Source organism: Salminus brasiliensis, chromosome 22, assembly GCF_030463535.1.
Source record: "Salminus brasiliensis chromosome 22, fSalBra1.hap2, whole genome shotgun sequence".
NCBI lineage: Eukaryota > Metazoa > Chordata > Actinopteri > Characiformes > Bryconidae > Salminus > Salminus brasiliensis.
In genome coordinates, this window is record NC_132899.1 from 8,170,786 (window position 1) to 8,194,652 (window position 23,867).

Here is a 23,867-nt window from a genome sequence, read left to right on the forward strand (position 1 = left end):
TTGTTCTTTTCTGTAAATGTCTGTGATGTTCTTTTCTGTAAATATATTTTCAGCTCTTTATTGCCTTTAGTACTTTTTACTTTTTTAATTTATCCCCTATTTATTGTTTAGTGTCATTTTCCTTTAGTTTAAGACTGTGTTCTGTGTTTTTTTGTTACTTGTCATACGTGTTGCTCTCACCAAGACAAATTCCTTGTATGTGTAACATACTGATTCTGATTCTGAGATAAGTGCACAAATTGGAACGCGGCCCCACAGAGCTCTACGCACTACCTAGGCGGCCTAGTAAGTGTGCAAGTGCGCGTGTTGGGACGCAGCCACCGCGACGAACTGAGTTATGGAGTTTTGTCGCTGGCAGTCTGCTCGGTGCGTGGTGCTGTGACTGCCGACACCGACCCTGCTGTCTAAAAGTTCCGCGACTGTGAGTGGAATCGGGGATCACAGGCCCGATAAACATGGCAGAAAACATTGTAAGTAGCCGTTTATGCCGTGTTTTAATCCACGGTATTAATGGAGGGGGTAGACGGACGACTCGCTGCCTCCAGTCTGAGTGATGAGGCAGCAGAATTGTTAGCTCGAGGCTAACAGGCTAACCATCGAGGGCCCAGAAAGAATCGGGAGAAGGGGGGATAAAACACTGAGAAATGAGCACGGAGGGGAGTTTAGCTGCGGGGAGACACTCAGGCTTAATGTGGGCGCCGGGGGGGGAATGGGGAGCCCTCGTTTCCGAGCTGGTGCCGAGTCACTGTGTCTGGCACCAACTTGCTAAGCTCGCTAAGAGCCGGACTGGAAAATTCCGCCTGACAAAGAGAAAGCGCCAGCTCTCCGCCTCTCTGCTGGGACTGCCGGCTGGTATCCAGCAGCTTCAGTTCAGACACAAACCCTAAAGAGGTTCAACACGTTTTCTACAACGTTTTCTCAATGTTTAGCCACTTACAAGCCGTCTGTTAGGAGATTTGGTCCCTCGTTAGCCAGCCTGCTATCCTAGCTAGCCAGCTAGCGTAAACCCAGCTGACCTGTTCCTGGATACTAAACCTGTTTAACGTCTTAAATTAAAAACAGACCCTTACTGAAACCTCTTCAGCTTCGTAAAAAAGCCCTTCAGCTCAGTTTAGGCTCATAAAGGGTAACTATCTATCTATCTAAGCGTATGAGCTAAGCTAGCTAGCCGTGGGCTAGGGTTTGTGGCTAGCTTAGCTAATTAGCAGGAACTTGTAAACACTGTAGTTATTAATGTCCAGGGGGGCTTGAGCTAAGCAGTCATCCAGTTTTAGACTAATTACACTAGATAAATAAGTCTTGATTTAATAAGTAGATCAGGTCAGATAGCTAACTAACTTATTTACAGGCAACCTAGCAAGTGTTTTAGACCATAATCAGTGAGTCAGTGACTGTAGATCAGCTCTGTCTGTCTGCTCTGTCTGTCTGCTCTGTCTGTCTGTCTGTCAGCTGTCTGTCTGCTCTGTCTGTCTGTCTGCTCTGTCTGTCTGTCAGCTCTGTCTGTCTGTCAGCTCTGTCTGTCTGTCTGTCAGCTCTGTCTGTCTGTCAGCTCTGTCTGTCTGTCAGCTCTGTCTGTCTGTCAGCTCTGTCTGTCTGTCAGGTCTGTCTGTCAGCTGTCTGTCTGCTCTGTCTGTCTGTCTGTCTGCTCTGTCTGTCTGTCTGTCTGCTCTGTCTGTCTGTCTGTCTGCTCTGTCTGTCTGTCAGCTCTGTCTGTCTGTCAGCTCTGTCTGTCTGTCTGCTCTGTCTGTCTGTCAGCTCTGTCTGTCTGTCAGCTCTGTCTGTCTGTCAGCTCTGTCTGTCTGTCTGTCAGCTCTGTCTGTCTGTCAGCTCTGTCTGTCTGTCAGCTCTGTCTGTCTGTCTGCTCTGTCTGTCTGTCAGCTCTGTCTGTCTGTCAGCTCTGTCTGTCTGTCAGCTCTGTCTGTCTGTCTGTCAGCTCTGTCTGTCTGTCAGCTCTGTCTGTCTGTCAGCTCTGTCTGTCTGTCTGCTCTGTCTGTCTGTCAGCTCTGTCTGTCTGTCAGGTCTGTCTGTCAGCTGTCTGTCTGCTCTGTCTGTCTGTCTGTCTGCTCTGTCTGTCTGTCTGTCTGCTCTGTCTGTCTGTCTGTCTGCTCTGTCTGTCAGCTGTCTGTCTGTCAGCTCTGTCTGTCTGCTCTGTCTGTCTGTCTGCTCTGTCTGTCTGTCTGCTCTGTCTGTCTGTCAGCTCTGTCTGTCTGTCAGCTCTGTCTGTCTGTCTGTCAGCTCTGTCTGTCTGTCAGCTCTGTCTGTCTGTCTGCTCTGTCTGTCTGTCAGGTCTGTCTGTCAGCTGTCTGTCTGCTCTGTCTGTCTGTCTGTCTGCTCTGTCTGTCTGTCTGTCTGCTCTGTCTGCTCTGTCTGTCTGCTCTGTCTGTCAGCTGTCTGTCTGTCAGCTCTGTCTGTCAGCTCTGTCTGTCAGCTCTGTCTGTCAGTCAGCTCTGTCAGTCAGCTCTGTCTGTCAGCTCTGTCTGTCTGTCAGCTCTGTCTGTCTGTCAGCTCTGTCTGTCAGTCAGCTCTGTCTGTCAGTCAGCTCTGTCTGTCTGTCAGCTCTGTCTGTCTGTCAGCTCTGTCTGTCTGTCAGCTCTGTCAGCTCTGTCTGTCTGTCAGCTCTGTCTGTCTGTCTGTCAGCTCTGTCTGTCTGTCTGTCTGCTCTGTCTGTCTGTCTGTCTGCTCTGTCTGTCTGTCTGTCTGCTCTGTCTGTCTGTCTGTCAGCTCTGTCTGTCTGTCAGCTCTGTCTGTCTGTCAGCTCTGTCAGTCTGTCAGCTCTGTCAGTCTGTCAGCTCTGTCTGTCTGTCAGCTCTGTCTGTCTGTCAGCTCTGTCTGTCTGTCAGCTCTGTCAGCTCTGTCTGTCTGTCAGCTCTGTCTGTCTGTCAGCTCTGTCTGTCTGTCTGTCAGCTCTGTCTGTCTGTCTGTCAGCTCTGTCTGTCTGTCTGTCAGCTCTGTCTGTCTGCTCTGTCTGTCTGTCTGTCTGTCTGTCTGCTCTGTCTGTCTGTCAGCTCTGTCTGTCTGTCTGTCTGCTCTGTCTGTCTGTCTGCTCTGCCTGTCTGTCTGCCTGTCTGTCAGCTCTGTCTGTCAGCTCTGTCTGCCTGTCTGTCAGCTCTGTCTGCTCTGTCTGTCTGTCTGTCAGCTCTGTCTGTCCTGCTGGCTGTGCAGTTAGACAGCTGAGAGTATGACACCTGTGCAGTTTGGCCAGCTCGCCGGTTGGTGCTGTGAGTTGTTGGGGGGGGGGGTAGTGGTGGGCTGTCCAGCTGTCAGTTCATCATCATATGATGATCTAAACATCAGTTGATCAGATGATATTTTCCAGCATGATCAGTGTATCCATACTGAATCTGCCACGCTATCAACTCATTTATATCATCATTAACGGGCTTTTTAATATATTTATAGTATTTTTGTATATTTCTCATATAATGGCACCAATAGGGGCCTTAAAATTAATTTACAGAAAGTAGGAAAGTCCTGATCAAGGATTTTTACCCCCGATCCGTTCTGAGCCTCTTAATGTTGACTGTCGGCCAGTACCGATCTGATCGATTTCTGTTAATAATACAGCAGGAAAATCACTATTTTAGCACCAGTTTCTGTAATCGGACTAAATTCTGATCTGATCTACGTTGATTGGAGCAACTTTTTAAGCTGTTTTAAAAGCTATAGTGTTTAATATCTTACAGTCCAGTCTGACTTACCCAACCTGACCATTCAGCTCCCAGTTCCTTTACAGCTCTGCAGTCAGATCACTTGGTTTGTGTGAGTATTAGTATCAGTATCAGTATCAGCCTCCTCCTCGGTTCTGAATGCGCCGTTCAGAGCTGGTTTAGAACCAGAGAAAGGAGCCTGGTTCTCTCACTGGTAGAACAGAGCATTTCCACCATAGTCTGGTTTCTAACCAGGTGGAATTCAGGGGTAAAGGCAGGATGGGAGGAATGGTAGATCTTCCCAAATGGATCTATTGGGATAAAATATCAAAAGCGGCAGAAAATAGACCACCTGACGCACTCCTTACCTGCTGCTCTGTCGTTTACAGTGAGGCTCTGAGCGAACTCTAAGATACAAGGATCCTTGTCCCTGAACTTTTCCGTTCCCCCTTAAATAATGCAGCAGTTACGCAGCAGTTACCGCTGCTGAAATTAGCTCAATGGAGCTGCGGCACTATTTAAGGTGGACTGCAGAGTTCCCCTAAGAAGCTAACTTTAGCTTTAGTTTTGGCTGCTAACTGTTCACATCTCCCCACTTATCAGTTCAGATAAAGCTCTGTTTAGTTCCCCTCACTGGGATAAGGTCTCGGATGAACTCTGTCTGGTCTAGCTTTCCAAGAAATGAGAAGTTAAGGGTCATGTCTATTGATGGCGTCTAGAGGATGCCTGAATCTCCCCGGTCCCGAGTCACTGGATCAGATCGGACATCCCTAAATGTTATGAATTTTTAATTTGTGTTGCAGATATTGGTACCAGCTCCGATACCAGCACTTACACACGGTATCGGTATTGACCATAGAGAGCACCGATACCGTTAAGCTTACTGACCTTTAACATTTTCGTTTGTATACTTTATGAAGGCCAAAGATTTGAACAACAGTGAAAGCCAGTCATAAATAGTTATTACCTTTACACAGAAGTTTAATGAACTTTAAGCACTTTATTTTAGCACTTATTATATCTTATTTAAGATAAAGTACAACCTATAAAAAGTGGAACACTGCAAATATCAGGATGTATGGAGTTGGCATCTGTATCTGTACTCTGTATCAGCAAATCTGGTGAAAATCTGGTATTGGAAAGGAAAGTGGTATCGTGCATCCCTATTTCAGTCGCCCTGGAAGTGACACATGCGTGGTATTTAGCCAATACCTTGAAAAAAAAATACACACAATATAATTAAAAGCAGTTTTGCTTCATGGGATATCTGCTATTTTATTGACAATTATTTTATCATGGATATATTGTTCGATATTTATCAGATACATCGCTGAAAATGTCACAGTATCCATGTGTACCAGTATGGACTAGATATTTCTCACCACTATTTCGAGGCATGGTCAAAATAAACGTTACTTTTTTTTGCATAACAAGAATAGACTTGGTGGACTGGCGTCTGGGATGTGGATTAAAGCGCAGCTAAATTGAATTGGAGGAGATAAATTGATCCCCTGCTTCTCTCTGAAGGGATGGTATAGGAAAGTATGTGTGAAATCTCCAGCTGATGCGCTCTCATAGTCTTACTCATGAATTACTCCAGCCTCCTAAAGGAAACGTTCACTGAACAATCCAGTTGTCCCTCTTACAAAGTCCTCCTTACCCCAAACACAGCTGATTGACCTTGACATGTAACATTAGCTTCTGTAGTTTTGTAGTAAGGCTGATATAATAATAGTAATAATAACAGTAATAACAGAATTTTAATAAACAACTTTCTGTAATTATTAGCTGCTTTAGACTTGGAGGAAAAAGGAAGCCAAAGGAAGAAAGCATGACAGGCAATTATTGGATGAATAACTGTGTTTGGTGTACAGGGAATAGGGCTCGGCGATATGGTAAAAATTACCAATCCAGGCATTTTTAATAAATCGGTTATCAGCTTTTAAGGTTCCGGTACACTTCCGATCCTTAGGTTTGCTGTAGCAGGGTGCCATCTGCCGTCCTTTAGGCGCCATCAATAGACATGACCCTTAACTTCTCATTTTTTGGAAAGCTAGACCAGACAGAGTTCATCTGAGACCTTATCCCAGTGAGGAAACTAAACAGAGCTTTATCTGAACTCATAAGTGGGGAGATGTGAACAGTTAGCAGCCAAAACTAAAGCTAAAATTAGCTTCTTAGGGAAACTCTACCTTAAATGGAACAGTGCCGCAGTTTCATTGAGTCCATGCGTAACTGCTGCATTATTTAAGGTGGAACAAAAGTTCGGGGACGAGGAACATTGTATCTTAGAGTTCGCTCAGAGCCTCCCTGTAAAGGAGAGAGCAGCAGGTAAGGAGTGTGTCAGGTGGTCTGTTTTCTGCCAAAAAAACAACGACACAGATATCTTATCCCAATAGATCAATTTGGGAAGCGTTACTGTTCCTCCCATCCCATCTTTACTCCTGAATTGAGCCTGGTTAGAAACCAGACTATGGTGGAAATGCTCTGTTCTACCAGTGAGAGAACCAGGCTCCTTTCTCTGGTTCTAAACCAGGAGCTAAATTTAGTACGGTCATATTGCCCAGTTCTAACTGGGAACCATTCTTTTTACTGACACCCCAATTATTATTACCATTTCATTGTTGAGGACAATTGGGGGGACGTGTTGGGGAAGTGTTCTTGTGATGTAAAAGGAGTTGCTAAACCCGTATTGAAGAAAAACACTGTTTCTACAGTTGTCTTGGGGTCACCTATTAAAAGAGCTGTTTACCAAAACAGTATAATCTTAACTGTTTAAATATATCAGCTCTTTTATGCAGAAGTCTCCTTTTTTGACATTTTTTTATTTGACCTAATGTAAATCTGGCTGTTTTTTACATTGTGCTGAATTTCATGATGACTCTGATTAAAATACACGCCTTTGACATCGACTTCCTTTGAAAGTTGTCATTTTGGAGATGACATGCATTGACATGCTGCTGATGTTTTTCTGCTCATAGATTATTCGTGTCCAGTCTCCAGAGGGGATGAAGAAAATCACCTCAACCAAGCGAGAGACTGCAGCAGCTTTTCTCAAGAAGGTATGACGCTACATACACAGTGTGTCCGTGTCATGGTCTCCTGGAATACACAGTAGATTTCCCAGCACTATTTGGGCTATATGCATAATCAGGTTATTAAAACCAGAGCATGGTTTCTTAATTCCATTGTACTGCTCTTTATTTCATCCCCTGCTCTCTCACTGTCTTCAGGACAGACCTATAGATGCTTCACTTATTTTAAACATGTCAGTGAAGTCATTTATTCAAAAAGCTTAAAGCACCTTCAGACAACAAGAATGTTTCTCAAGATATCGAAAAAAATAACAAGAAAGCGATGTACCCGGGAGTCACGATCGGTGCTCTCTCCCCTCATCGCTCTTAAAGTCTTGTTGGCCAGCACAGGCGTCCGGTGGCTGGTGTGGCAGAGTTGGGGACCTCTGGGGCAATGCCACAGTGTTTGCAGTTAGAAAAGAGGTGGTGGCTGACATCACATGTATTGGAGTCTTTACCCTCCTTGTGTTAGGAGCATTGCTAGCATAGCTGCAAACTGTTGGGTTAATTAACAGCATCAAATTGGGAGGAGAAAGTGTAAAATTATAATTCAGATCACTCAAGAAGTTGAATGAGTGTATATGCCCTCAAATCCGTTCATTATCCGATTTCTACAGTAATGGTAAGTCATGTAAACAACATACTCTAATTTCTTAGATTGGAGGAAGGGCTAGAAATCCAATGTAAAACATCGAATGTAGAGCTGGCTTTTAGCTCAGTAATTGTGTTTCTCTGTGCATGTATACTCTTAACTCTTAAACACTCTGTACATTAAACACGTGTCAAAACAGACCCTGCTACCAGAGATGGCGTTTAACGGCATCAGTGAGACAAAAAGATGTTGCTTTTGGAGTTACTCTGAAATCAACAACATGATTGATAAAATAAAGAATTTAAATATTGCTTACATTTTTATTACGTTAATATTGAGGCTTGATATGTACAGATAATAAAGCCACAACATGAAGTTTGGCTTTTACATGATGTTTACGTCGCATCCTATTCTGTGAGTTTATTGGCTGATTTCAAAGCAGAAACTGGATTACCACGCTGGTAAACCCAGAGTTTACCATTAGCTGATTGCCTATGTGCATGTAGATTGGATTACTTACAAAATCTGATGTTCTACAGTTGTCAGATTATGAAGTGCTTGTAAATGCATGCATTGATGAAGCATACTAATAATTCAGTGCTGGATGTTTTGTAATGTCCTCCCTACCCCAAGTGGCAGGAATAGGCTTCCATAGATGTGTGTCTGAGCAGTTGTACTGGCATTTCGAGCAGCTCTGACTGCTGAGCTGGGACCTGCAGCAACAGTATCTGAAGCTGTGGTCTGCCCTGGCCTCGCTCACTGCTGATTTATTGATGAGATTCGGCTGAAAATGGAGACGGACTCTACGGTCATGCACCATTTTCTTAGCTGATCTGGGCAGAGCAGGTCCAGCTGCGATCTAACACACTTGCAATTCTTAAAATTCTTTAAAATAGATGAGAATTTCAGGCCTGTTCATTGGTTTAGCATGTAATATATGGACAGGGACTGTCAAAACGGGTGCTAGCACAAACAGACTTACTTGAAAGAAATGAGTACATATGGGGAAGCATGCACAGCCTAATTGACAAGCCACTATGCTCAAAAGTAAGCTCTAAAATGCTCATTCCCCGTAGGAAGTTTACAGTTCCAGCTGCCTGACTTGGTACATGTTGTTGACTGAGGTGTTCGGTTGCACAAACACATGTACAATCAAAACTCTGAAGCAGCCGTACATGAGCGAAAGGACGCCAAGTGTCAGAGTGGTCTAAAACCCCCAGCATTGGTCTGTGGAGCAGTGGAACTGTGTTTTTGAGTGCCGACTCTCCATCCAGTACCTCTCGAGTTCATGTTTCAGAACTAATCATCCAACATCAGCACCTGACTTCACTAATGTTTTTGTGGCATGAAGTGATTTAGCATCTCTCCTACACTTAAAAAAAAGAAAAAAGCGATGCGATGTGAGCGATGCCACAGAAGAACCTTTGTTGGTTGCATGAGGAACCATGTTTGTAATAGAGATGTGTAATTTCAAATCCATTTAAGGAGGTAAAGGTTCTTTACCTCAAATATTGGGCACCAAAATTTGATCTGATTGGTCAGGACCTGTCTGGGGCGGGAGCAAGAAAGAAAATGCAGGTCAAGACAAGAAGGTCTTGTGTTCCGGAGTCGTGCAGATTTCTGTGCAGATATCTGTGCAGTTTAACATGCCACGATGACGTTGGATGGCATTTGTTTATAGCTGTAGTAATGATCTGGGCAGTATACCAGATTAACACTAGGGATGCACACATCCGTTACTAGGATCGGGTATTGGATAATTAGTCTGATTCAAAGGGCCGATTCATTCACAGAATCAGATTCTTGCACAGCTGGTATTCTAGACTTCATATCCCAGGATCAGAGTAACCTACAGACATAATTTATTAGTTTGTTTTACAAATATGTAAAGTAATGATTGTCAATCCTGAAGTCTCTCCCAGATGGTCAGATTTATGGTTTATTAATTTAACAATGGTATCAGATTGGTATTGGGTATCGGCCGATACGCAAAGTTCATACTTCGTTATCTGTATCAGAACAGAAAAAGATGGATCGGTGCGTTCCGGATTAACACCAGGCTATGGGAACTGCTTAGCTAAGTCCAGTTGGGTTGCTTTACAACATCATATTGATGGCGTCTGTCATTCCCGCTCTGGGCCAGAGCACTTTGCACTATGGAACGTTGGAAGAGCTGCACAAGACCCCTCACCGTAACCTGAGTCATTAGTGTAAAATCCTCTACTGGTTCAAGGTTAGCTCACATTCTCATCACAAACAAACAGCCCCAGAGTTTTTTTGGGACTGGACTGAGACCACCTCCTCTTAAGGGTCTCTGTGTAGTTGTTTTGGTCCACATACGAGTGTGGTTACTGTGTTCACACCTGCCCGAACGACTCGCCCCAAGGGTGAAAGCAAGTCAGATTTAACCGGCCTAAAAAGTGCAGGTGTGAAAATGCCCTTATTTTAAAGAACTGTGGTTAAGATGAAGTTCAGCAGCACTGCTGCAAAGGCAACAGACTTGCCTTAGGAAATCATCAGGCAGATATTAGCACAGTCCAGACTCTGCAGTACTCCATTAATGATTCATGACCTGCTCGGGAGTGAGTGTGTGAAGCTCCACATCAATGAGCGCTCTCGTTCTCGTTTACGCCGAGCTGCTGTTTGTGACACATGTCCGGCTGCACCGAAGAGCCTGGCCTGTGTGTCTGTGTGCTCTCCACATGATCACAGAGACATATATATAATAGCGTCAGTTCTTGGCCTGAAGTCCAGCCGGATTTAAATGGATATTTTGAGGGATGGAAACGCTTTGGGGTGAAAGTGTTGCTAATGAAATCAGCATTTGCTGAACATGTCCTGGCAGCAGATTCATGCTCCATGTACTGCTAACTTCTGCGCCAACCTTTTGGCCTCTGTTTTCGAATGCACAGCACTCTTAATTATGTTCTGATTGATCCGCTAAATGTCAAGCTAAGTGCTCCAGCCAGCTGTGTGATGACCTCAGCGTCAGTCATACAAGCTAGGATTATAGTGCATTACATTACATACATTTACCTTGGTTTTGGCCCTTATTTGTTTATTTTCTTGCATTTGTCATGTTTAATTGGTTATATATAGAACCATTCATACATTAAACGGTTGCCACTAATTAGCTTAACAGCACCTGCCTGCTGATGAAGGAGACTGTTAGGGCTGTGTATTGGCAAGGAACTGGGGGTGCAGGAGTTAGGACTCCAGGACCGTGGGACATGAAGGCAGAGTACAACATATGTAAAATACTAGTTAAAAATGAATACTGTGTTTTTGAGAATTTATTTTGTATCATAAAATATCAAAGTATCGTGAAATGTCAGTATTTTCTTACACTCCTTGTAGATGAACTACATTAGATGGATTCATTTCACAAAGGTTCAGCTCAGCCCTTTCAGTGTTTCTCATAGAAAGTGAAGAATATGCTCCATTGCAGTATGTAGCCACACCAGACAAATGTAAATGCGCCTCATCCTGTCTTTTACCCCCTTCCTCTTGTTATGGCACTAGTTTCTTCTTTCTGTTTGCTTTCCCTCTGGTCTCTTCTCCCTGTCTCTGTCTTTTTATACAGTGTAACCAGCACAGAGTTGCTTTTGTTTTCTGAACTACAGAGGTTTGTTGTTCCACAACTGAACAATTGATCATTTGGCACTTTGACAACTGAACTAAATATCTAAGAGAGAGACAGGACAGATTTGTTTTGCTAAAATTGTCTTTGTGTGTTCTTTCTTCTTTGTATAAATAGCACTGGAAGATGCACTTTGAAAGTGAAACCGCATGAAAAACAGGCCATGTTTTCTCTCCTCTCTCTAGGTTGCTAAAGAGTTTGGTTTCAACTCAAATGGTTTTTCTGTCTACCTGAACCGCAACAAGACTGGAGAGATTCTTTCTCAAAATAAGACGCTCAGCCTGCTTAAAATCAAGTAAGTCTGCGTGCCATTAATTAGAGTATATGCTAATTCATTTAGCTACTTTGCAGCACTTACACATGCTGAGTAAATCACAACCTTCCTTCCTTCTGCCCTGTGTCTCTTAAACTGACTTCTCTCTGTCTCTCTTTCTCTTTGTTCTGTTCAGGCATGGAGACATGCTGTTTCTCTTCCCATCATCCGCTGGTCCCTCGAGTGAGACCATGGATACACAGCCTCACTCTTCTTCCTCCTCCTCCTCTTCATCATTATCCTCCCTGTCACGTTCACACTCAGCTCCACAGATTCCAGAGGACGAGATCGACCAATTTCTGTCCAAACAAGAGGGCAAGATCTACAGAAATCGAGACCCCCAGCTGTGAGTCTTTCAGTCTTGTAAACTTAATATAACCTAGACTGATGATGAAGAAATTTCATATAATAAAGTGTGTGTGTGTGTGTTTCAGATGCCGGCATGGTCCCATGGGGAAATGTGTGCACTGTGTTCCTCTAGAGGTAAGAGCATACGATTCTTATTCAAATAAATACTCTAAGGTTTTTCTACACCTGTGAATGTGACGCACAAGCACAAGTTCAGATACTGAATAATACAGAGTGCCCTAAATCTGTCAAACATTGTGATTTTGAGTCATACTGCATGCATGGCGTGCAAAGATACTTAATGTCCAAATGTTTGTGGACACCAATTCTAATGAATGCATTCAGCTACTTTACGTTGCACCTATTTCTGACACAGATGTGCAAACATGCACACACAGACACGACTTGTCTAGTCCCTGTAGAGAAGTACTGCCAATAGAATAGGACTCTGGAGCAGACATGGACTAAAGGTGTATAAAGCTCCCCAGCATTGAGCTGTGGAATGATGGATGGTGCTCTATCCAATACTTTTGGGATGAGTTGGGGATAAGGTGGGGTGGTGATCATCCAACATTCTGACCTCTCATGCTTTTGTTGCTAAATGCAATCAAATCCTCACAGCATTGCTCCAAAATATCATAATATCATGAGTTTTTTTTCTTCTTCTTCTTAGCCTTTTGATGAAGACTACCTGAATCATCTTGATCCACCCGTTAAACACATGTCGTTCCACGCCTACATCCGCAAGCTGACCGGTGGAGCAGACAAGTGAGTTTTATTTGACGCTTTTGACAGTTTAAAGAAATAAACTGGTGATTCCGGACCAAAGAAGTTCTTATCTTCTCCTCTTCCTCAGGGGCAAGTTTGTGGCATTGGAGAACATCAGCTGTAAGATCAAATCTGGCTGTGAAGGCCATCTGCCCTGGCCAGAGGGCATCTGCACCAAATGTCAGCCCAGCGCCATCACCCTGAATAGACAGGTATGCAGTAGTTTCCTAACTAGCAGTAGACTGGAATGTCAAATGCCACAGCCCCCAGCCCTTATTTCCGCTTGCACTAGCAGTCACTATAATGATGTCCGCTTAAGCTGTGGATTGGATATCTATGAAGCTGCGGTATTAGACGAATGTCACTCAGATTCACAGACGCACTAAATTTATAGCCTGTTGCAGTTGGAGATCCAATGATTTTACATGGCTGCCTGTCCTGCAGCAATGTCTTGGTCTAAAACCCTTCTTTTCCAGTGCGGTTCTTGAACAAAGGTATGGTTTGCTTTGCAGAAATACAGACATGTAGATAACATCATGTTTGAGAACCACACCATCGCAGACCGTTTCTTGGACTTCTGGAGGAAGACAGGAAACCAACGAATGGGCTACTTGTATGGACGTTATACCGAGCACAAAGACATCCCTTTGGGAATCCGAGCTGAGGTGGCAGCCATCTACGAACCACCACAGGTAAGTGCTTTAATAGGCTGTATAACCAACAATGCTGATGTCTTGCACAGGATTAAGCTTTTAGGGTCTGCTGACATGATCTAAATGAGATCACAGCAACATGCTCTGCAGTCTTCATTTGTTATTAAGAGTGGCAATGTTTATTTTCTACTCTAGTTTTATCAGCTATAGGTTTCATCACCTAAACAGGAAGGAATATTCTGAGCACTGGTGTAAAACAAGCTCCTTCTGTCTCTAAATGTCCAGAACAGTTTTGGACTCTAGTTCTTCTGATAAGAAGTTATTAAATCAAGTATGTGTATATGTCTGTATACAATGGTAATGGTTCTACAAAGGCCTGATAACTTTCATTTGTCTAGTGATGTGTGCTTGCTAAGGTGGGGAATTGAACTCCAGTCTGCCTATGGAGGGTGGTGATCTGGTAATGTTTAATTACTTTTGGAAATACTAACTGACATTTTCACAAAACCTAGCATCTTCAAAATTACCTCCTAACATGAGAAGACAAACGTCTTAATTTTTGAAAGATGTCTATCTAAAAAGATTTTTTTCAGAGTCATTTTGTTGCATTTCTGATGGTCCGTTCATCATTAAATTCTGACACAAAGTGAAGGACAGCTACCAGATTGCCAAAAGTATCACAATTATGTTAAGAAATGTAACAAAAAATAATGGAAATACAAGGGTTTTGAGTGTGACCGTGACCTTTATTTGATATCATTTATTTGGTACATGACTTAATAATTATCCAAATTTTCCTGCTGTCAGTCTAATGTCAAAATGAAGGTCAAAAACATGACCACAAGAGGGCGAGATAGGGTAAGTTTGAAAGCAGTGTTAAAGCTTGTGCTCTTGTTCTTCTTAACACAGTCTAAGCACCGTCTAAAGCTGCATAGTATGATACTGATATCACTTATTACTGCTAGCTTTAATCCTGCGATTCTTTGCAAATAAATAAGTGCAAACAAACTAGACACACATGAGTGTTTTGTGAAACTTAACCTCAAATCAAATGTGTTTGTTTAGCACTTTTTACAGCTGGCTTTGTCACAAAGCAGCTTTGGAGAATCAGCAAACGGTAAGAGGACGAGAGATCAACAAGACATAAAAACTTAAGACCTCCAGTGACTAAGCAAAGATGACCGTGGCAAGTAAAACTCCCTCAGAGCTGGAGGAACAAACCTTAGGAGGAACCAGGACTCACAAGAGGGACCCGACCCATCATTCTCTGGTCCTAAACTATTTAAAAATGAACATGACCTGCAGCTCTGATTTGCAGGGCCGGCTGCTCTCGCTGAAAGTGCTTTTGTTATTCAGCTTAATCACTTTTCTTTGTTCCAGTGATTTGGCAATCCGTAATATTGCTAACAAAAGAAGAGACTACACTGTGCTGTGGAACTCAGTCTTCCTCCTTGTTCCTTCATATCAAGTAAACCTGCGGTAATAGCTCCTCTTTGTCTGGTTTCAGATTGGCACTCAGAACAGCCTGGAGCTGATAGAGGATCCGAGAGCTGCAGCAGTGGAGGAAATTGCTGCTAAACTGGGCCTTCGCAAGGTAAGTTCAACTTCAGTCATAATAAGCGCAATACAAATAAAGTGATTTGATTTGATTACATTTCTGTTAGGTTACATTTCATGACCTGGTAAACTAGCAAAAACTGTTGATGGCATTATTTGCACAGACACTTCTGTCTATGTTTCACTGTCTCTTCCCTTTATTTCTCCATCTGTTTGTTGTTTTTTTTGTCTTTATTATTCAAATTTTATTTGATTCATTTATTTTTGTTTTTAGGTGGGGTGGATCTTCACAGATTTGCTGTCAGAGGATACCAGAATAGGCACAGTGCGTTATACTAGAAACAAGGTAATACAAAGGTCTTGCTTGTTTGTTTTGCAGGAAAAACAACCTTGTGGAAATGTAATCTTAGCCTACCTGATAACTCTTTAATGGGTTTGTGTTGAAGTCGGTCATGTGTTTCCTTTACAGGACTCTTACTACTTGAGCGCTGAGGAGTGTATCACAGCGGGACATTTCCAGAACCGGCACCCTAATCCTTGCCGGCTCTCTCCTGATGGACATTTTGGATCAAAATATGTTACTGTAGTAGCAACAGGTACACACCTCATTATTTTCTTTCAGCAACTGCATTTTAATTAGCTATGGTAGTAATAGGCAGGAATGTAAAGGTTCACAAAACATCTTGTTTATTGCAAAAAAAGAGACCAATATAACCTTACTTTCCACTGATGCACCACAGTGATCTTCACTGTACTGGGCTGAGGGATGTACTCTCAGTGTGCATCAGGCTATTAGTGTTAAGTCTTTACTTTGCTTCCCATGAGACGTGTTCGTTTCACGCATTAGAGTTTCTGCAGCTGTGGAAGAGGTCTGTATTTCCATCTAGTGGCTGAACGAGGAACTGCTGGGTGCTGTGAACAAGCTCTGTGCAGAGATGCTGTAGTTTTTAACTTGCGAAATATGGATCATGTATTAAATGTCACTTATCAGCTCTCTGGATTGTCTTAGTTAGAGAAGTCTGGGCCTGGGTCTGTTACCTCACTGATAAGAGGCTATTTAGACCACAGTTTATAGGAAGGATGTTTTTTTCACATTATCACACACATTCTGGCGTGATATTGTAGTACTTTGTTTTTATGGTATACAAAAATAAAACTCTAAAATGATAAAACTATATAGTGTATATTTAGCTTTAACCAAAATGTGTGCCCATATGTGTCTGCATGTGCAGGTGGTCCAGATAACCAGGTGCATTTTGAAGGCTATCAGGTGTCTAACCAGTGCATGGCTCTTGTGAGGGATGAGTGCCTGCTGCCCTGCAGAGACGCCCCTGAACTTGGCTATGCTAAAGAGTCCAGCAGTGAGCAGTATGTCCCTGATGTCTTCTATAAGGTATATACACTCTGATATACACCAATTCTGATGTTTGAACATCTATTAAAGTTAATAAACGGTGGGAACCACAGGGAGCGTGTGGTAAACAGTGGCTGTTGGGCTGCTCTTAGGAGGGATTAATTTAGCAGCAGGATACATTTAAAAAGCTGCATTTAAAAATCAGTAAGGTTTGGTCATCTTCAACACAAGGTCTTTTACCTTTGCTAGACCGTGTGTCAACATTTCAGTTTGTCACAAATATTTTTCCTATTTTGGGACCTAGCTAACATCGACTAAAGCGCAGAATCCACACAAGGGACATATTCCCAGTTTTTTTGGCAGCAAAACTTAATATACATACATACAATATATTGGGACAGTCACTCATTCATTCTTTCTTCAGCTCATTCATTCTTTCATTCATCTCCAGAACATCAGGCAGGGCTTGTGGAGTTTTTCTGTACATTTACTACACATGATGTTTTCATGCACAGACTGACATCTATGGTACATTCGCACAGAATCATGTCATGCAGTGATCACTCAGAACCATATGTCTTCTATAGTGCATGTGTATCATGTTTCATACCAAGACCCTCACTTCATTGTGTTCCACAGTCCTGCAGATCCATCAATTTCAAAGGCAAAGCCATGCCATTTGCAAGTGCAGCACATCACTTTACTTTAGGTGCTTGTTTTAGATGATTCCCAGCTGAACCTTGTTTTTTTTTCCCACAGCAATAGGCAGCTTTAAGGGTGCACCAGAAACCAGGCTCTGCTATAATTGAGCTTCACACAACAGATATTCAGCAGTCTCTTACTGTTTAGCAAGAATCCCAGAAGAGAGTAACAAATTTGGGGAAACTGGGAGAAATGTTGGCATAGTGAAGCTGTGCTATACTGTCTTTTGTGAGTTGGAGATGGCATCAATCAGTATTAATGAGAACCGTACCCTGAAATGCTTCTTGAACGTACAAATGGGTGGTTAAGATTTGTACTGTACTAACAGTGCTAACTCTTCTGCTGACTGACAGCAGGAATCCTAAAGATGGCCTTGGCAGTTTTCCGGAGGTTCGGTTTTCGGAACTTACTTCGAACCTGAAAATGGCTAAAGAGATCTTCAGGATTATTGCTGTCAGTGTTGTAGGAATGTAAATGAGCTGGTAAATCTGGGCTGAGCTGGTAATAATTGTCTTGATCATTTTTTGTCTGTATTTCATTTTCTGTGTGTATTTGTCCTTCTTTCTATACAAACAGGATAAAGACAAATTCGGCAATGACATCACATACCTAGCACGGCCTCTACCTGTGGAGTACCTAATTATTGATGTGAGTATCAGTCCCTTTTCTAAATCTCTCCACAGGGTTTGAAGTAGGAATATGAATTATTGTAGTTAATTCTTATCTAATACGTTTTAAGTGCTTTGGCAACAAGCAAACAACACGAACAAACGTTTAACTTGCTGATCACTGTAATTTGAAAAGGGTCACAGAGGCCTTTGCATCTTAATGTAATTGCAGACCCTACTTAAATTGGAATAAATGGGAGAGTCTGAAACATCCAATTTACACAGTTTTTCCTTAATTTGAATGTCAGTCTGAAGGCTCATTACTACTCCCTTTAGGTTTGAAAATGAATATATCTGTATCAAACAATGTAACTTTCCATATACTTCTTTGTCCTTTACCTTGGCATGAATGCTAAGCTGTTACTGCTTATTTTCTAAATCAGCCTGTGGACAGTGCTCTGATTCTGATGTGTTTTTGAACAGATTACCACCACATTTCCCAAGGACCCTGTGTTCACCTTCTCATCCACGCTCCGCTTCCCCATTGAGAACAGAGACGCATTGGGGGAGACGCAGGTAAGCTCACATACCTTCAACACATTGACTTCGTTGACAGTCCTTTGAAAACGACAGCTGCTGGCCACATGTGAACCGATCCTCTTAGTCTCTCACTAATATCAGCTATTCTTCAGTGTAGTCGTCATGCATTTGATGTTTATGATTTGTTAAGGTGTTTGTACAGATGATTTGAGCATTAGGATGTGTTCTTTAATGACTTTCATTAAGGTAAAGAATCTCTGTGGTTTGTTTCAGGACTTTCACAGTCTAGCTACGTACCTCTCCCAGTGTCCCTCCTCCTCCTCGTCCTTCCTGAACATTGTCTCTGATTTCCACTTGCTCAACTTTCTGGTCACCAATGAGGTCATGCCTCTGCGGGTGAGTCATATCTACATACACATACTCTTACAGTAAGTAAAACATTTAGACGTTGTATTCAGATATTTGACATTTGTTACTTTAACCCAGGCACTTCCACTGGGTAGCGACCATTTATTTATCAGGCTAAATGGTGAGGTGTCGCTAGTATCATGCAGTTGTCAGTACACTTGGGAACCGAAGGTCTAGTGGTCAGCTTTGTAGTCTCGGTTCTCAGCAGAGATGTCCGGGCTGATCCAGGCATATTTTAATGAATCGGTTATCTGCTATTTTAGTCCAGTTCTGAGTGTTTATTTTAACCACAATGTTCAGAGCCCCATCTGGTGTCCTCAAGGCCCCATTAACAGATATCATTGCCCAGTCGGCTGCAGCAGTGCAGACTTTCTCAGAAGGTAAATAAATGATTTGAGAGTCTGCAGTGTGGAGCCATTTTACAGTGGAACATGAAAACAGACCATAATATCTAACCCTTTATAAAACCATCGCTGGAACGCTCCGTCTTACCTGCAGGAGAACCGCTCGCCTTTCTCTGTTTTTAAACCAGCCCTGAAGAGCCCATTCAGAACCGAGTATAGGCAAACGATAATGCTAATACACACAAGCTATAAAAAAAAAAAAACCCTCTAACCTAATTTCACATAGCACATTCACCCACTCTAAACCAGCTATTTCACACCAGTAGACCAACAACCACAGATATAAGAACGTAAGAACACAGGAAGTGACAATGTCTCATTATAGTAACTGATATTAAAAATAAAGGGCTTTTACTGAGCATGTTAATCAGCAGCTCATCTGATCTAAACCGTGTGACTATTATTTGTACAAACGCAAAGATCAGATCAGTATCTGCTAGTACTCTGCATTAAGAGACTCCGATCGGATTTGGCGGGGGGGTGTAACCTGATTGGGATGTCCCCTAGTTATCAGTTACAGTTGCATCCTAGGCAATAAAGTTTACATATGTATTCTTATTTACAGGACAGTATTGGACTCCTGCTGGATGCTGTGAAGACCTCGAATGAGGAGCTGGCACAGACCTGGAAGAAATCTGAGCAGTGGGCCACCATTGAACAACTCTGTAGTGAGTAAATTTCTTACTAGAACAAAGGCAGCAATTGCAGCATCTATCTGATCTAATCACCTAATCATCTTACTGTCTGAATGTGATGGTTTCTGATTCAAGGGTTGCTCTTACATTCCGTAATACTATAAAACAAGCTGTGTACAGAAGTGTGTGAACTATTGGTGTTTTATCAGTAGTAACAAATCTGTAGAGACTTAATACTGGCCAATATTATTTAGTCTTCTTTTGGATAGCGCTTTTTTACAATCTGATGTCACAGAACTAAATGAAGCCCTAAGCAAGCTAAGGGCAACGGTGGCAAACCACTTATAACCACAACCATTTGTAAGTCACTATCAAGTGGTATAAGGTCACCTTAACACAACAGCAGTCCTTTATTATGCACTGGTGTTTTGAGAATCATTTGATATGCTAAGCAGTAGTAATAGTAATACACCGATCAGCCATGACATTAGCACCACTGACATTAGCACCACTGTCAAGGGATGGATCTGTTAGCAGCAAATAAACAGTCAGTTCTTGAAGGTGATGTGCAAAAAGCAGGGACAAAATGGGCCAATTTTGAACAAATGGGTTAGAACATCTCCAAGACCTCAGCCAGGTCTTGTGTGGTGGTCCCGGTATTTAGTGGTCAGTGGTCGAAAGAGTTCCAAGAAGGACAACCAGTAAGTCTCATTGATGGAGGCCCCACCTCACAACTTAGGGGCTTAAAGGGATTTAAGTGATCTGCTGCTAATGCTAGTCTTAGTGCCAGATACCACAGGATGCCTGCAGAGGTTAGAATGGTAAAATCTGTTGTGGTGACATAAGGAGGACCTACTTAATACTAAGCAGGTGTTTCTAATGTTGTGGCTAATTGCTGTAATTATAATATCAAATTAGAAGATTAATAGTTAGGAGAAGTTGTGATTAACAAAGTATTTGATTGCTGTTGGCTTTAGTTGTTCCCTCATTGTCTAAATGTAGCTTTAGGTTTAGTTAATGTTTATTGTTTACTTATTTTCTATTTGTAATGTTTTAAATTCTTCACCTCCAATCTTAGGCACAGTGGGAGGGCAGCAGCCCGGCTCTCTCGATTACGCTATGGGCGGCCCATCAGTCCCCGCATCATCCTCCGCCATGTGGTCTTGCCTCCACTGCACCTTCATGAACCAACCGGGAACGGAGCACTGCGAGATGTGCAGCCTGCCCCGCAGTTAAAAGTGCCGCATCCCACACTGCGACCACACCACTGCGCCGGGAGACAGCAGCAGGAGTGGGTGTGTACCCCAAAGCCCTGCCCCGTCCCTTACACACTTGCTCCACCCTAACCCCTTCCCCACCCCATTCCAAACTCCGCTCACTCCCTCACTGACTGTGCTGGGTTGCTATGCGAATGCCTGTGGTGCATCGGCCTACATGGCTGGCTAAGCGTACAGAGCTAAAGATGATTGTGTGTTCCTGTAGCCTCTCTCTGCAGTGGCCGCACGGCTTGCTGGGACTGATTTTTTGTTTTTGTAGGTAAAGCACTTGGCCAAGGCTTCCCCCCCCCCCCCACTCTCCGTGGTCCAAATTGATCTGGTGGCAGTATTGCTTCCTGGACTTTGATGAAACTTGCTGAATTTTTTTTTTTGGTGGAAGCGATCTTCTGCTCCCTTCTGCTCTTACAGCCTGGAGACATGTTGTGTAAATAATATGGAGATAAGGATTGATACTGTTATTTAATTTCAGTGAGGCTTTTTCTTTTCCTTTTTTTGGATCATAGCTATATGTATATTAATAGAATTTAATACAATCTCAATTTCAGAAAACTATGATGCTGAAAAAGCACTTGATGGATCTTCACGTGGTTGAATGCACTGCAAAAACGCGAGCACCAACTGGCCCATGCAGCTCACCATGATTGCTGGTTTCCTCAAAGAAGATTTAGAAGGGAGCCCTATTAAAGATTGCACAGACTGCTTTCTTCAATCATAAATTATGTTCCCTGTTCATTTTTCTTAGCTAACGTTCAGGACTGTGGTGTTCTGTGTGGTTTTGGAGGGGTTTACCCAGCCTCATCACATGGTTTAGTACTGGATTACGGCTTGAGCTTCTTTAATCTGCCATAAAGCCACTGTCTGGATTTCTTTGCCTTTTGTATCTTTGCTGTCAGGGTGCTTTTTATCAGCTCTGAATGAGCACACAGCAAGCGTAGCTCCTCAGTTTTTGGAGTGTTTTTCCACTTCAGTTACTGCTCTCATTATTTCTCTCTGTCTCTCACTTTGTGGCACCACTGCAAAGGCTTGGAAGTGAATGGTCTAGGCCCAAAACATTTGTCATTATAACGTTTCGGTCAGGAACTGCAGTCAACACCACCACGCTGCTCTGTTCCAAACGGACCAGTGTGTCCCACACCTGGGCGAGAGAGGGGAAGGGAGAAATAAGGAGGGAAGAGGAAGCACTATTGGCAGGGTTTTATTGGAGAGTATTTAGGTCTTACTTTGAGCCAAAAGTAGATCCTAGTGCTTTGTTGTTGGAATAAATCCTTGCATTTCCAAATTGGGGGGTACATGCTTAACCTCCAGTATGAGGTGGTTTTCTATCTAACCCTTTGTCATCAAGTGTTCACGCTGTGTAGAATGCATCAGCTGATGGAAAAACTACAAACATGGAGAGAAGAGGTTTTGTGGTGATTTGCAGCCGTCCCCAAAAACAAAGCCGACTTCAACTTCTTCCTCCTACTGTTTCAAATGGACTGAAGCTAATCTGAGGCAAGATGCTGCAAGATGGCGCACTACTTGCAAAACTCTCATGCAAAATGACAGAATTCCTATTTCACAGACTTTCCTTAAACTGGATTCACAGGGTTTCACTAAACCCTTCACAGGGTTTCTCTTTTAAAAGACTTTTTCTTGGGTTTCCCTTAATTTGTAGAAAGCAGGAATCGAGGAATCGTAAACCTGGAAAAAACGGATGTGCTTTCACTTAAAATCTGCCATTTTTAAAATTCTATTTTTGTGAGATATACTTTAATGTGACAAGATGGTACATGGATGAAACTCTACTTTGAAAAGTACACATGGTGACCCGTGGTAGTGGTATATCATTTTTTTTTTTTATTATTATTATTATTTTTTTAATGAACTGCTGTTTTAACATTGCAACATCCACATCTTTGCACCTTAACTCAGCCCAAATTAACTGAACACACAAAAATCGATATATTTATCTCCTGTAGGTCAAACATGACTCGCATTTCTGTTTGGAGGTTTATGAGTTTGCTAGTTATGGGATTTCTAATGTTGCAGTGTGCTCCAGTGCTCAAGGTGAATTTTTAATAGATCGCTCCCCCCCTCTGGAATCCAGTTCAACTCCTATCTTCCTCCACTGAAAACAAGCCTATCCCAATCCTTTCAGTTAAAGTCTGAAGAATGCCCATGGCTGTATGTTGTAGGCCAGGTTTGGAGAATGAAATGCAGAAGTAACAGTTCAACAATAAAAACCTGCTCATTTGAATGTGGTGATTTCTCTCTGCCTTTTTTAATATACGTTGTCTGTTTATACTGTAAATATGTTATCTCAATATTCAGTGCAGTCATTACCTGTTCACATTTTGGCTCTACCTTCAAGTACACATTTTCCTAGTAAAAGTAAATATATAATGTATGGACAAAAGTATTGGGACACAGCTCTTCAGTAATAAATTCAGTTGCTTCATTCAGTCCCATCGCTGCAGGTGTATAAAATCCAGCCCCTAGCCATGCAGTCTGCCTTTCCACACATTAGTGAAAGAATGTGTGGTTCTAGAGAGCTCACTAATGTCCAGTGTGGTTCTGTAATAGGAACAGCATCTCAGACAGAGTGTCGGACTACGTCAAGCTACAGAGCAGGGTCAGGGCCGAGTGCTGAGCTCAGAGCATAGTGCATAGTGTCTCCAAACGCTCTGCTGACTCAATAACTGCAGAGCTTAAAACCTGCTGTTAGAGCTGCACAGGGGGACCAACTCCATATTAATGCCTATGGATTTAGAATGGGATGTTACAAAAGCTCCTATAGATGTAATGTGTAGCTGTCCCAATACTTTTGTCTATCTAATGTGATTTTAGGTTTGCTGCATCCCTGCTTGGAATTACTCAGTCACTGCACACTTGGGAGGTAACACATGGCCTCCCCTTTTATTTTAAGTATCTGGACATTGTTTTACCTGCAGATCTGTAACTTTTTATGATCCATAAATGTTCTGCTAACATTGCTTATGAGGGGTCCTTCACTTACTCCTATGCTTTCTGGTCAGCACAGTCATTAAGCCTGCTTTAGCAGAGTCTTATGTGCTGTCCCAGACCTAGATTAGGCTTAAGACTAACCCTACAAGCTTTTCCAATGGCGGTTCACCACTGCTTTGGTAGGTTAGTCTAGAAGTAGGTCCAAACCTTGTCCAGATAACTCTCTCTACATGCTCAGAAGAATCCGGGCACCCCTAGTTATGATTGATTTCAGCTGTGCTCAGGTGCTTCTTTATCTCAAACATCATCTCCAGAGCGATGGTTTGCTCTTTGGAGAGATGGCCCTACTCTCCTTTCCTCTTGTGGACGGGATGCAGCAGAAACGGACCACAGGAGGGGCTTCA

At 42.6% G+C, this 23,867-nt stretch overlaps 1 protein-coding gene across 1 annotated transcript; it reads left to right on the plus strand.

Moving 5' to 3' along the window:
• The first annotated feature begins 333 nt into the window (after positions 1 to 333).
• On the plus strand, positions 334 to 22,756 carry nploc4 (NPL4 homolog, ubiquitin recognition factor). Its single transcript, XM_072667708.1, has 17 exons — positions 334 to 470; positions 6,629 to 6,709; positions 11,139 to 11,248; positions 11,403 to 11,612; positions 11,701 to 11,749; positions 12,288 to 12,382; positions 12,471 to 12,594; positions 12,895 to 13,074; positions 14,543 to 14,629; positions 14,867 to 14,938; positions 15,062 to 15,188; positions 15,825 to 15,985; positions 17,225 to 17,296; positions 17,740 to 17,832; positions 18,070 to 18,192; positions 19,174 to 19,276; positions 20,322 to 22,756. Exons 1-17 carry the CDS (start codon positions 456 to 458, stop codon positions 20,477 to 20,479), a joined length of 1,860 nt encoding a protein of 619 aa, XP_072523809.1. The 5' UTR covers positions 334 to 455; the 3' UTR covers positions 20,480 to 22,756.
• Positions 22,757 to 23,867: the final 1,111 nt, after the last annotated feature.

Excerpts from the sequence above, each read along its gene's own strand:
- nploc4 (XM_072667708.1), top strand. Across the intron at positions 11,613-11,700 it reads AGAAATCGAGACCCCCAGCT|ATGCCGGCATGGTCCCATGG; the intron begins GTGAGTCTTTCA and ends TGTGTGTTTCAG. Across the intron at positions 15,986-17,224 it reads TCCCTGATGTCTTCTATAAG|GATAAAGACAAATTCGGCAA; the intron begins GTATATACACTC and ends CTATACAAACAG.